Source organism: Lacerta agilis, chromosome 17 (assembly GCF_009819535.1).
Source record: "Lacerta agilis isolate rLacAgi1 chromosome 17, rLacAgi1.pri, whole genome shotgun sequence".
NCBI classification, from domain to species: Eukaryota; Metazoa; Chordata; class Lepidosauria; order Squamata; family Lacertidae; genus Lacerta; species Lacerta agilis.
Window position 1 is genome coordinate 23,560,328 of NC_046328.1, and position 13,288 is coordinate 23,573,615.

Genomic DNA, 13,288 nt, shown 5'->3' on the forward strand with positions numbered 1-13,288 from the left:
CCTACGCGGGTTTTGCCAAAGCCACTAAAGATATACTCGGTGTCTGTCGTTCTTTGGGGAAAAGGGGTAAAGGTTTTAAGGATTTTTAATTTTAACCAAAACTTAGATAAGTTCCTTAGTTTGGTTTTCCCAGTTCAGATTCAGGGCATCCATTGGTTTTCGAGGCATCCATTAGTTTTCGAGGCATCCATTAGTTTTCGAGGCATCATTTTAGTCCCGAGGCATTCATCAACTCACGCACCTTCGGAGTCATTTTCCGTCTTACTCAGCTTCCTTCAGATTGTGAGACTTGGCCGGCGCCCGTGCTCATAAGCACGTGGAACGCTGGCCGCTTTCCCCCCGCCACTGGTTCCTCGTGCGTGGGCAGCTTAGGCTCACGCACGGGGAGCTCCAGCACCGAACCCCGGCAGCGGACGACTCTGGGGTTGCGGCGCTCATCTCGCTTTATTGGCCGAGGGAGCCGGCGTACAACTTCTGGGTCATGTAGCCAGCATAACAAAGACGCTTCTGGCGAACCAGAGCAGCGCACGGAAATGCCATTTACCTTCCCGCTGGAGCGGTACCTATTTATCTACTTGCACTTTGACGTGCTTTTGAACTGCTAGGTTGGCAGGAGCAGGGACTGAACAACGGGAGCTCACCCCATCACAGGGATTCGAACCGCCGACCTTCTGATCGGCAAGCCCTAGGCTCTGTGGTTTAACCAACCCCTAAACATTTTTTTAAAATAAAAAAGCACTGCCTGTTCTCCTCACTGAGCTACAATTCTCCGAGTGGTTTAACAATCAATCCCTCTTCCCAGGGAACTCTGGGAACAACAACTTACAGCTCCCAGAATCCTTTGGGGCAAGCCATGACTGTTCAAAGTGGTATCATAGTGTTTTAAATGTATGGTCTGAATGTGGCCCTTGTCCCTCTCTCTGCCCTCACACAACTTCCTCCAGGAGCCTTTATTGCCCATTCATCCAGGAGAATGGGATGAACAACATGCCTTGTTGTTTTCTCCAGCATGTGATAATAACACCAAGGCCTGGGACTCTTTGTTCTTTCTTCACAATGAGCAAACTGTTGCTTGCCTTGTAGTCCATCCCTGAAATGGACCTGATGCACAGGGAGGGGAGGGGACTACTGGGGGCGAGAAACAGAGCTGAAGAAACCCTCTCTGTGGGACCATAACAACCTCTGTGAAAGACTGCCTTGCTATGTGTCACATTGTTTTATTCAGGAGACAGAATAATAATAATAATAATAATAATAATAATAATAATAATAATACCTGCATTGCCCCAGCCACACTAGGCGGCTTCCAACATATATTAAAACATTATAAAACATTGCACGTTAAAAAGCTTCCCTATTCAGGGCTTACTTCAGATGTCTTCTAAAAGGCAAGTAGTTGTTACTTTCCTTGCCGTCTGATGGGAGGGCATTCCACAGAACAGGTGCCATTACTGAGAAGGCCCTCGGAGCTGGATCTCAGTGCCCTGGTTATCTCCTGCTTGGACTACTGCAATGTGCTCTACATAGGACTACCTTTGAAGGTGACTCAGAAACCACAACTAATCCAGAATGTGGCAGCTAGACTGGTGCCTGGTACCATATAACACCGGTCCTAAAAGGTCTACATTGGCTCCCAGTACATTTCCGAGCACAATTCAAAGTGTTGGTGCAAGGCATTTGCGATGCCCCAGGAGCCAGAGCAGCTAGCTACGCCGCTGCCCATTGTTGAGCCCAGACACTGAGATTCAGCTCCAAGGGCCTTCTGGCAGTTCCCTCAGTGGAGAAGTGAGATTACAAGGAAGCAGACAGAAAGCCTTCTTGGTAGTCAGTCTTGCCCTGTGGAATGTCCTCCCATCAGATGTCAAGGAAATAAACAACTATCTGACTTTTAGAAGACATATGAAGGCAGCCTTAAGGAAGTTTTAAATGTTTGGTGTTTTACTGTGTTTGATGTTTTAATTTGTTGAAAGCCGCCCAGAGTGGCTGGGGCAACCCAGTCAGATGGGCAGCATATATCTTTTGTTGCTGTTGTTGTTGTTGTTGTTGCTGCTGCTGCTGCTGCTGCTGCTGTTGTCATTGTCGTCGTCACCATCATCTATTTACTTAGAGCATTTTAACCCCTCTTTTCAGCTTTAAAAAGGCTCCCAATCCAGCTTTCATGAGAAAAATAGCAAGACAGTCCCTGTTGACAGAATTGTCAGTCACAGAAATGGTGTCAAAATTATGCAGATATGTCAGGTTTACACCATCTAGTCCCATCACAGAACGTTGGCAGCAAAAGCTTAGTTAGTTAGTTAGTTAGTTAGTAAAATTTACATACCACTTACATACCATACAAATTTACAAACAACAACCTCAAAGCAGTTTACAAAGAGAATAAAACAATAAAATGATTGCTAAAAACCCCCTCTTTAAAACACTGAAAATATAAAATCAGCAATAATCAAATGTTTTGACAACAATAATGTTTTGATGAACAGATCAAAATGTGTATCAATCTAGAACTGTTTCCTTCTAGGAAAGAAGTCAGGGCTCCCTACCTAGCAACTGGGTCCCACATACAGAGAAAGGGCAAGTCACATTTTCCACCCCCACCCCACAAATTTAGCCCTATCAGCTGCCTCTGGATGGGCCCTGACTGAATGTTGCCATCTGTAGGCGGCCTGTATGGCCGGAGTTCAAAAATGAAGAACCGCTGACTAATATCCAAAAACCTCAAAGCAATTGGGAATAATAAGCTCCCAAGGCTTAGAGCATCTATTCCAGGATGACCACTTGGATTCCCACCAGAATGACTAACATAGCTAGTCTGAGGCATTCTGTGAGAACTGGCCTCTTCAGTGGCTAGAATAATAATTTGGAATTTGGACACAGCTTTAGGATGTGGTGCATTGTGGGAAACTCTCTGGAGCTTCAGCCTCCCCACCCCCCCAAAAAGGCACATTGGCTTGTTTACTAAGATCTTCAGCGTGAGGAGTGGACCCATGGAAGGTGCCAGAAGCCGGCATGAGGGCTGTGTTGACATTTTGTCTGAATTCCCCTGGAATAAAGGCAAGCTTGTTTGACGAGGGTTGTTCTGTTTGCCAAGCAGAACAATGAGAATCTGTTTCTGCTTTCTTTCTTTAGTTTTAATGTATTCTTGGGGCCGGGTAAACAAAACAGAAAAATGTGCAAACTGTTGACGGGACCTCACATCCAAAGGAGAGAAAGAGAAGGAGCAGGAAAGGATACAGAAGAAGGATGAGGGAAAATCAGACGCCGTCATCCTAAGTGGGGCATCACTATCATCTTCCTTGGCCAGCCTCTCCACTGCCACCATAAGGATGTCTTTGTGAGGCCCAACTGACATTGACGTGGTCACCTGTGTCCCTACTGGGAGATGGAATGCTTCTCATCCAGAGAACCTGTCTTGGTGACATTGGCAGGGATGGACTTCCATTCTTCTCTATGATCTGTGCGGTGGGGATGGGGGATGTTGACCATGAGGCTGGATTAAGAGGAACAGCAGCTCATCTCTCCATGGAGATGTGTCCCTGGATTGGTTTTGTACTCTCATGAGAAGCTACAGGTTTGGTGTCTCCTGACAGCTTCCGTTGCAATCTCGTCAAAGTGGCTGGACGATTTACCTGTCTTTCTAGAGAGGTATGGTAACGGATGGTGGGTCCTTCTCTGATTCTCTCTGTTCTCTACTTGTGGTGTATGAATGGTTGTGATGATGGTGGTCATTGATCGGACAACTTTAAAAAAAAAGATGAGATGAATTCATGGAGGATAAGGCTAACAATGGCTATGTTTGCCTCCACTATCAGAGATAATATGCCTCTGAATACCAGCTGGTGGAAACCACAAGTGGGCAGAGCATTGTTGCTCTAAGGTCCTGTTTATGCGCTTTCTGTTGGGGCACCTGGTTGGCTGCTGCGAAAACATCTGTGCCGGCTGAGGCTGATAGTCTAAAACAACTGGAAGAGGAAGTTGAGGAAGGTTGGTCTAGAATTTTCAAGCTCATGAATTTCCTTGGGGTTCTCTGGCTGTCCTTGTTAGAAACAGGATGCTAGAAAAGGAACACCCAGGAACAACTCCCCTACGTGGAAAGTGTCTGGGACTTCTTTGTTTAAAAAAAAAGGCGAGTCCGAGGCAACATGATAGAAGTTTATAAAATGATGCTTGGCATGGGGAAAGTAGAGAGAGGCAAGTTTTTCTCCCCTTCTCATAATACTACAATGGAGACTATCCAATGAAGCCGAATGTTGGAAGATTCAGGAGAGATAAAAGAAAGTACTTGCTCTTGCAGTGCATAGTTAAACTGTGGAACTTGAATGGCTTTAAAAGAGTATTCGACAAATTCATGGAGGGGAAGGCTGTCAATGGCTGCTAGCCATGTTGGCTAAGCTCTGCCTATTCAATCAAAGGCAGTAATGCTTCTGAATACCAGTTGCTAGAAACCATGGTGGGGCTGGGGCTGGGGGGTGCTATTGTGCTTGGCTCCTGCTTGCTGGTTTCCTGCAAGCATTTGGTTGGCCACTGTGAGAACAGGATGCTGAGTTAGATGGTCCACTGGCCAGATCCAGCAGGCAGTTATGTTGCTAATAGTGGAAGTGTGTTTGTCAGTATGTGCATGTGAGAGGGATGGGGGGTCCTTCTCAATTGTCACTCATTTTTCAGGCAAGGCCCTCCTCTGCCTTTGAAGTATGTACCAGATCCTGATCTTGGCTTCCTTATGTCTCTCCTCTCTTCCGGAAATTCACGCTATTTACCAAAAGCCAACTGGAAATCCAGGTGTGTAAGACACAAACACACAGAGATGACTCTGCCTGATTTCGCACATAACCACAGCGGGAGAAGTACTGGAACTCTGAGCACAGTGGTTCCCAAAGTTGGTGGGTAATGCCTCCTGGGGGGATTAACTAGGGGGCGCTGAGAAGTAAGGGGGTGGCAGAGGGACACTGGAGGCATAAATGACTATCAGACTTTGATAAGCTGGTATCACGGGTCACGTTGAATTCGTTAATCATGCTAAATCATTTTAAGTGGATTTTGAATAAATGCCCACCTCACAATGAGGTCAAGTTGTTTTTACCTATGTGGATGATCAGCTGATTGTTGGGGCTGGCAACAGCCCTCTCAGCCCTTCATCTGCCCCACACCCAAAGCCATATATCACAGCTCCGCACACATTCAGCTTTAACCCTTGCGGTGGTCACCATTTTACAACACACCTCCTTTTTATCAACAGTTTACTCAGCGCTAAAACACTGTCCTGGCAATTTTTTTATTTTTTTATTTTTTAAAAAAAATTAAAACCAGTTTTATTGAAATATCATTAAAAGGTACAATCAAGTAATCATACATACTATGATGTAGTGTTGCATTGAGACTAAAGAATTACAGCAAAAAGAAAAAACAAAGTAAGATACCCCACACCATCGATTAAACAAAGTAAAGTATGACACATAACATACATCCAATTACATAGAATAGAGAAAAAGTAAAAATTACAAATTAAAGAAGACTTCCTAAAGTTCTACTTCGTATTCCTTACAAATATTCCTGTCAATGCTGGTCCCCTCCCCCACCACCAATTAAACTTATACCAAAATCTCTATACCCATATTTCTATTTATCTTATCCCTGTGTGTGGATTATTCCAAACAGATCACCAATTTTGTTTCAACTCCTTTTTTCAAATATTCTTCCACATATTTCCATTCTTCTGTCACTTTTTGTTTAGAAATGTTTCTAATTGCTGCTGTCATTCTTGCCATGTTCATAAACTCTACCAACTTTAAATGCCACTCTTGCAATTTTGGAACCTCCTCCCCTTTCCGGTGTTGTAGTATTATTATTATTATTATTATTATTATTATTATTATTATTAGCCAAATAATTCTGGGAGCTGAGGTTTGTGAAGGGCGCTGAGAGTTGTCAGGAGGCACTATTCCTCTCACAGAAATAAAACTCCCAGAATTTTGCCACAATCAATCCGTCTTCTGAAGGAGAAAATTCCTTTTCTGGGTTCAGTACAGAGGCTCACCCCAAATTCCCAGTTTATCAGACTATATTCAATAATGCATTTCCATTATGGCACACTGTGTTTACGAAAAATACATAATCTAAGCTGTTTCATCCTCTAGCCAACCACCTTCTGCCAGTCCACCACCTCCAACTCAAGTCCCTTAAAACACAACCCAAGGGTTTTTTGTTTGTTTGTTTGTGTTGCTGTATGCACCTTTTCTGCAGTTGTTCTCCACTGTACCATTCAGCCCTTAAGTTCCTGCTAACAACTGCTTCTTTCTCGCTGTGTGGTCAGGACGCACTATTGTGTAGCGACACTAGCTTTCCTGAAAACGGGGTTTGCAGAAATGCTACCTCGCTTCACAAGGAACTCTGGGAATTGTAGTTCTGTGGAGGTAATGCGGGTCCCCTAAAAGCTCTCAGGGCCTTTAAAAAACAACAGCTCCCAGAATTTGGACGGAAGCCATGCCTGTTTAAGTGGCGCCATAGTGCTTTAAATGATGTTGTAGATGTGACCGTACTGAAGTGGCCTGCCTTCCTTCCTTCCTTCCTTCCTTCCTTCCTTCCTTCCTTCCTTCCTTCCTTCTCACCCACAGCAACACCAGCACCCCTCCAATACCTGCTGGAGCCAGTGAACAAGCTAGTGCACACTCAGAGAGGAGCCACCGTCACCCTGCCTTGCATCCTGAGGACGCTACCCCAAAACTACAAGGTCAGGTGGAGCAAAGTGGAGCCGGCCGAATACATGGAGGTTGTCATCCTGATCACCAACGGGGTGCACCACAAAACCTACGGCCCGCTGGGCAGCCGGGCCCGCCTGAGGCGCAGCCACCGCTACGATGCCTCGCTGACCATCTCTGACGTGGCGCTGGATGATGAGGGGCGCTACCGCTGCCAGCTGATCAACGGCCTGGAGGATGAGAGCATATCTCTGGTCCTGCAGTTAGACGGTAAGGGGGCTGGTGTGGCCATTTTCCTGAGGGCATGAGAAGCCATATTATGATTATGATTATTGATTATTGATTATGATTATGATTAGTTTATATACTGCTCTTCCAAAGATCACAGGGCAATTTGCAACATATAGATCGATGGAGGCCTTGCAGGACGGATTGGAACCAGTGTGCAAGTATAAGCCAGTGTTGTGTAGTGGTTAGAGTGTCAGACTAGGACTTGGGAGAGATCAGGGTTCAAATTCCCCACTAGCTGGCAATGAAGCTCACTGGGTGACCTTGGGGCCCAGTTACTGCCTCTCAGCCTACCTCACAGGTTGTTGTGGGGACTAAATGAGGAAGAAGAGAACCATGGGTGCCACTCTGGGCTCCTTGGAGAAAAAGATGGGATACAAATGCAATAAATTAATAGAATAAATGAATGAAGTACACATGGATGCTGCAAGTACAGCTTTTTTTTTTTGCCCTTGGAAGCTGCCAAGTGACAACTTACAGCATTTGAACAGGAGATACCAAGCTACTTGGGAGTGATAAGAGGGCTGGTTTCATAACATTTTTAGGTGACTCTTGGAGTCCGATAAGGAGTCAAATGATTGGTTACATGTGCTATGAGGGAAATATTTAGATAGATGGAAATAAATGACTGGAATTCTCTGTGGTCAAAGCCACCATCTAAAACAACATCTGCTGCTACTGGAGCTGCCATTGGAAATATTGCATAAATTGCATGAGACATGGAGGAGCGTTTCCCTGATAAACACTAATCTGTTGGGGAGGGTGCAGAATGGTCAGTACATACAAAGAGGAAAGAAAATGGTCCTATCTCTGCTATCCATTTAAAGCAGCGTCATTCCACTTCAAACAGCCATGGCTTCCCCCCAAGTATCCTGAGAACTGTAGTTTGTTAAGGGTGCCGAGAGCTACAGTTCCCAAAGTTCCTTGGGGAAAGCGATTGGCTGTTAAACCACTCTGAGAACTGTAGCTCTGGGAGGGAAATGTGCAGGGTGAGAGCGTGGAGGATGGAGGGGATCTCCTAAGAACCCTCAGCCCCCTTCACAAAGCTCCCAGGATTCTTTGTGGGGAGCCACGACTGTTTATAGTTGCAGAATAGTGCTTTAAATGTATAGTGCAAGTGGGGCCAATGTTAAGATTATCGCTATGTATAGTTACCGAGCGATTCTAAGCCTGTTATGTTAACACTCACCCTCTCCCTTTTATTTTCAATTTGTACTTTCAAATAAATTTAATAATAAAATACTTATTTTTAAAAAAGTAACCCGAGGCCCATCACCCCCTACTCACCTCCTTCCCAAAATTCTCTTACACCTTCTCTCCAGGAATTGTCTTCCCCTACCAGACCAGCCAAGGGCGCTACAAATTCAACTATTTTGAGGCCAAAAAGGCTTGTCAAGAGCAGGACTCCCGGCTGGCAAGCTACGGACAACTTTATAAAGGTAACCCAATTTTTGCTGATGTTTTCTTACTCATCTGCTAGGGGTGGTTTTTATTGCTTTGCTTTGCTTTGTTTTGGTTGGGTTGTGGGGTTTATTTGCTGCTGTGGACATTGTCACTGCTGTTCTTCAGTGGTTTCCTCCCCATGTTTTGTTATTTTGGATATGAGATTTTTAAAAATGAAAGGTGGTATATTAATGTTTTAATAAACAAACAACTATGATACTCTGGTTGCTGAAGAGGCCCCAGTCTTGTGGAACAATCTGCCAACTGAAATTCAGCAGGCACCTTCTGTCTCAACTTTTTAAAATGCATGCTGAAAACTTTTCTATTCTGTCCAGTTTATGCAGGCAATTAAGAATACATTTTTCCACAGTCGTTAAAAGTTCATTTCTGATTTTAATTTTTATGTACATTTTATTGTGTGGTTTTATGTACAATTGTTGTAAACCACTTTAATATTTAAAAAAATGAACAGCAATATGTAACTATTTTTTTACAAATAATAGCTCCTCTGAAAGTTCCAAGGGCCCCTCCAAATTGGCAGGGGGTTTTGTGGGTGCATTTTTGTGGCATAACATTGATACTATAAGTGCATTCATGGTTGACTTATACTGGACCATCCACACATCATTTTGGTTTATTAGTTCTTCTCCGATGTTTCCCCGGTTTTACATTATTGCCATCTTGCAGGATAGTGCAACAAAAGCAGGACAGGAATAAAAACCAAACACCAAAAACGTTTGTGGCATAAAAAATACAGGATTCCAGGAGGAAGCTACAAGACCGGCACTGATGGGAAACAAGGCAGCAGTACTGAAAGTGGGATTGTGTATGACTGCCCTGAAACCATCTAAAAATAGACAAAGCCTTTGTGTTTCAGCCAAACTGTGTCTTTTTTGGGAATGAGCAAGAAACACTCATGACTATTTCTCCTTCCAAAAGGAAAAGGGAAACCTTGTAATGCCCTCCTTTGTTTCTTGACTGGTTGCTTGTTTTTGTTATCCTCCACCTTGCGCTTCTAGAAACAACCTAATGAAGCTTGTTCTGGCATAGATAGAGATGGCGAGAACAAGCATCCCCTGACTATTTGATGGATGTTGCTTCAAGGTGCAGGGAATGGATCAGAGGAAGCAACTGGTGTTCAGTTAACTCTTTGCATTCCATTTGTTACTTCCTCTTCACTTAGCTTGGACAGAAGGGCTGGACTGGTGCAACGCAGGATGGGTCATGGAAGGAACAGTCCATTACCCCATCATTAACTCCCGTGAGCCCTGTGGGGGACGTCTTCTTCTCCCAGGGGTCCGAAGTTATGGCGCCAGGGACAAGCTGAAAGATCGGTTTGATGCCTTCTGTTTCAGTTCAGCTGTGAAAGGTATGTGGGTGCAGACGAAGCCAGAGGCTTGGCGTGATTCATATACCAAGCAAATTTCAAGTCCCCACTGTTAGAAATAAACTTATTTATGTAGCTCAGATTAATGGTTCTCAGCAGTTGTTTCCTGGACTCTGTGTGCATCTCTGGACAAGCAGTTTGTTCTCTCCTCGGTCCTTTCACCTTTCAGTAAAAAGTGGCATTCTGCCTTGTAAGAGTGTTGTGAGGCTAGGGCTCTAGGTTTCATAACCTTTCCCAAACCAAGTGCCCAAGCATAATTTGTTTGGGCTTGACAGAGACTTGTAACATACCCTTAAGCTCTCCCTCACCCCCAATCCTATCCCATATAGACAATCTCATAAGTCCTGAACGAAAAAATTCAATTTTATGGCGTGAAAAGGCCATATATTTTTCTGTTTTCTTGTCTTTTTAATTTTGATATCATGAGTGACTTCTCTAAGGTAGCACAATGCTGAAACAATTTTGATTAAATATCCCCCCCCCCTTACCAAAGTGGCTTCTATTCCACCACCCTCACTCTCTAGAAATTATCTATTGATTCTTGTGGGTCCCTTCCAAACCTGTGATCCTGTGTATGTGGGGTCAGAATCTGTGAGAGGAACCTGCTGAACTATCTTCTTTGTTAAAGTAGTGGCCTTGGCTGGCTAGTTAAGTACCACCATTTATATGCCCAAGAAGGCTGCCATATAGACAAATGGCTGGGCCTCCCCCACCCCACACACCCTGGGTGGATGCTACATCATCCTAGGAGGCTTGTCTTGCTCTTGTGCTGGATTCCAAAGCTGTGGCTGTAATATATCCCTGGAAAACTAATGGGGAAGCAAGATCTGTTGGAGTGTTATTGCTGTGCGCCCCTCCATCCTCCTATGTGTAAATAAAACCATATATCCTAAAGATACCATAGTCTCCATCAACCTTCATTCCAAGGAAACCAAACTCTGGGAAAACACAGACATCACTGGAGTGTGTCGCTGCCTGGAGATTGTGGTGTGTGCAACAATGTGTAGGATACCTGTTAAAATATTATTCCAGTTCCTGAGCAGGAAGGAACTAAGGAATTCTGGGGCTTATAGTCTTTCTGCCCTGCTCCCTGCTACAGTCTTTTCATACCCTGGCAGTTTCCACAAGGCCACCCTTTCCCTCTGCAGCTGTGACAGTTGTGCAATTCTCTTATATTATTTATTTAATGCATTTCTATTGGCCTTTCTCAAACTGGGATTCAAGGCACATTTCAAACCAGCAATTAAAACACAGTTTGCTCTTATCTGCCCAGTGATAAGCTTTGTCTGTCCCTTAGTTTCCAAAGGCCTGTCTGAACAGGAAGGTCTCAGCGTGCCGGCAGAAGGTGATACAAAGAGGGAGCCAGTCTAGCCTCTCTTGGGAGGGAATCCCACAATCTGGGACCAGCCACAGAAAAGGCTCTCTCTCAGGTCATCACAAATCATGTTGATGGGACAGACAGAAGGTGCTCACCCAAGGATCTTGGCACCAAGGCAGATTTGTAAGTCATAACGAGCACTTTGTGCCCAGAAATGGACTGGTAGCAAGTGAAGTTGTTTTAGCAAGGGAGTAACATATTCCCTGTGGCACCAGTCAGCAGTCTGGCTGTAGCGTTTTGGACTAGCTGAAGCTTTTGAACACTTTTCAAGGGCAGCCCCATATTGAGCATATTACAGTAGTCCAGCCGGGTCGTAGCTAAATCCTTTGTGCATTGACTCTAACTCCCTCAACATCATTTGCTGCTTCTGCTTCTTTCCCCTCTGCTCCTCTGCCCAGGCCGGGTCTATTTCATCCGGGGCCACATGAATTTCAAGGAAGCCACTCAAGCCTGCCACAACGACAGGGCTGCCATCGCCAAGGTCGGGCAGCTGTACGCTGCGTGGAAATTCTCCCAGCTGGACCGCTGTGACGGAGGCTGGCTTGATGACGGCAGCGTGCGCTTTCCGATCAACATTCCCCGTGCCCACTGTGGGGGACTCCAAAATCCCAGCGTCCACAGCTTTGGATTTCCCAGCAAGTTACGGAAGAAATATGGAGTCTACTGCTTTTCAGTGAAGTAGAGAGGATGAGAGAGACAGAGAAGTTTAGATGCCAGCTAGGCCCAAAGAGGACCACACAAAATGACACACATACAACCCTTCTGCAAAGGATCTCTTTCACCAAGGACAACCTTGGAGGGTGTTGGTACGACATCCCATAGGGGCTTTTCCTCACCATGACTTTTCCATGATCCCTATCTTAATCTAAGGATGGAGTTCATAGGTCACAGGCTCTGGAATCACACAAATTGCCTTTGTGTATGCAAGTGTAGGTATTTTTGGAGCCTTGTCCTGACTTTCTTCTTGAATTTGTACAACCCCTACATTTTTCCTAGGTTTGGAGAGAGATGTCCCACCCACCACTGACACTTGGGGTCTATGTCTCTCTCTCTGTGCCTGTTTACATGCACACTCAGAACTAGTTTGTTCTCAGTGTGCCAGATCCCATTATCTCGCCCCAATTAATGCAATACTTGACTGCTTTTAGTAATAAAGTGAATACCTCCTAAAACAGGCACTAACTTTACAACAAATGTTCTGTTAATATGGACATTTGCTTGCAAACCCAACCATTGCTTCACTACCTTATTAAGTATTCTTAAAAAAATTATCTAAACCTGGAATCTTGATTTTTATTCTTCCTGACTTTGTACAACCTCTAGTTTTTCAGTTCTGAAGAAAGGTATCCTGCCCACCTCAGCCACCTACTGACACTTGGGCCCATCTAGAATTCTTTGGAGGAAGCCATGACTGGTTAAAAGTGATATTGTAGTTCTTTAAATTATCAGAGATCAAGGACACTTCCTAGAGGAGCCTGGGGCTGATTGGAATTGGGAGTCTAAGCAGCTGGGGCTGATGGAAATTGTTTGTGAACACAGGATTTTATTTGAGATCTGGGAACAGAAACAAGATGTGGATCAAGTGTGAAATCTGGAAAAAAGTGGGGCAGCCAGGAGTTATGGGGAAGGAATCAGGAGCCAGATGATCCATTCCAAAAAGTAGGAGGCAAATTTTGACTTCTGTAAAAAGAAGAGATCTGCAGCATAAAATTCCATCAGGAGCACAGGAAGCAATGCACCATTCTAGATATGGATGCAGGAAAAGCTAGGAGGGGCAGAGGGCAGTTTGTCTGGCAATGTCTTGGACTTCTGTCTGTGTGGCTGTTTTTCTACCTTTGCCACACTTACCCTTTGCCTTGCTCTTTCCAGGCACAGGCCCATGCTTTAAAGCTCTGTGTCTGAATGCTCTTTTTCGCCCTCTAGAGCTTTCCATGCAAAAAACTGCTCTTTAGTGCTCAATTGGAGCGAACAGAAATTTAGGATGTCTGCGGATTGCCATTTGCTCTGATTAAGCTTTAAAGAGCGGGTTTTTGCAGGGAAAGCTCCGGAGAAAAAAGGGTGAAAAGAGCGGAGGAAATATGTGTGGATAAGAAGTGTGCA

General features: G+C 44.6%; 1 protein-coding gene across 2 annotated transcripts; it reads left to right on the top strand.

Annotated features, from left to right (window-relative positions):
- Positions 1–2,972: 2,972 nt before the first annotated feature.
- Positions 2,973–13,072, top strand: HAPLN2 (hyaluronan and proteoglycan link protein 2). Of its 2 annotated transcripts, none has more exons than XM_033136011.1 (6): positions 2,973–3,657; positions 4,663–4,776; positions 6,609–6,962; positions 8,303–8,419; positions 9,607–9,792; positions 11,587–13,072. In XM_033136011.1, exons 2-6 carry the CDS (start codon positions 4,689–4,691, stop codon positions 11,868–11,870), a joined length of 1,029 nt encoding a protein of 342 aa, XP_032991902.1. In that variant the 5' UTR covers positions 2,973–3,657; positions 4,663–4,688; the 3' UTR covers positions 11,871–13,072. The 2 variants fall into 2 exon arrangements, with proteins under 2 accessions (XP_032991902.1, XP_032991900.1); XM_033136009.1 differs by having other exon boundaries at positions 2,973–3,642.
- The last annotated feature ends 216 nt before the right edge of the window (positions 13,073–13,288 follow it).

Bases quoted from the DNA above. Each gene is read 5' to 3' on its own strand.
- HAPLN2 (XM_033136011.1), top strand. From the start codon at position 4,689: ATGTACCAGATCCTGATCTTGGCTTCCTTATGTCTCTCCTCTCTTCCG. The intron at 6,963-8,302 runs GTAAGGGGGCTG...CCTTCTCTCCAG, and splicing joins TCTGGTCCTGCAGTTAGACG to GAATTGTCTTCCCCTACCAG. The intron at 9,793-11,586 runs GTATGTGGGTGC...TCCTCTGCCCAG, and splicing joins TTTCAGTTCAGCTGTGAAAG to GCCGGGTCTATTTCATCCGG.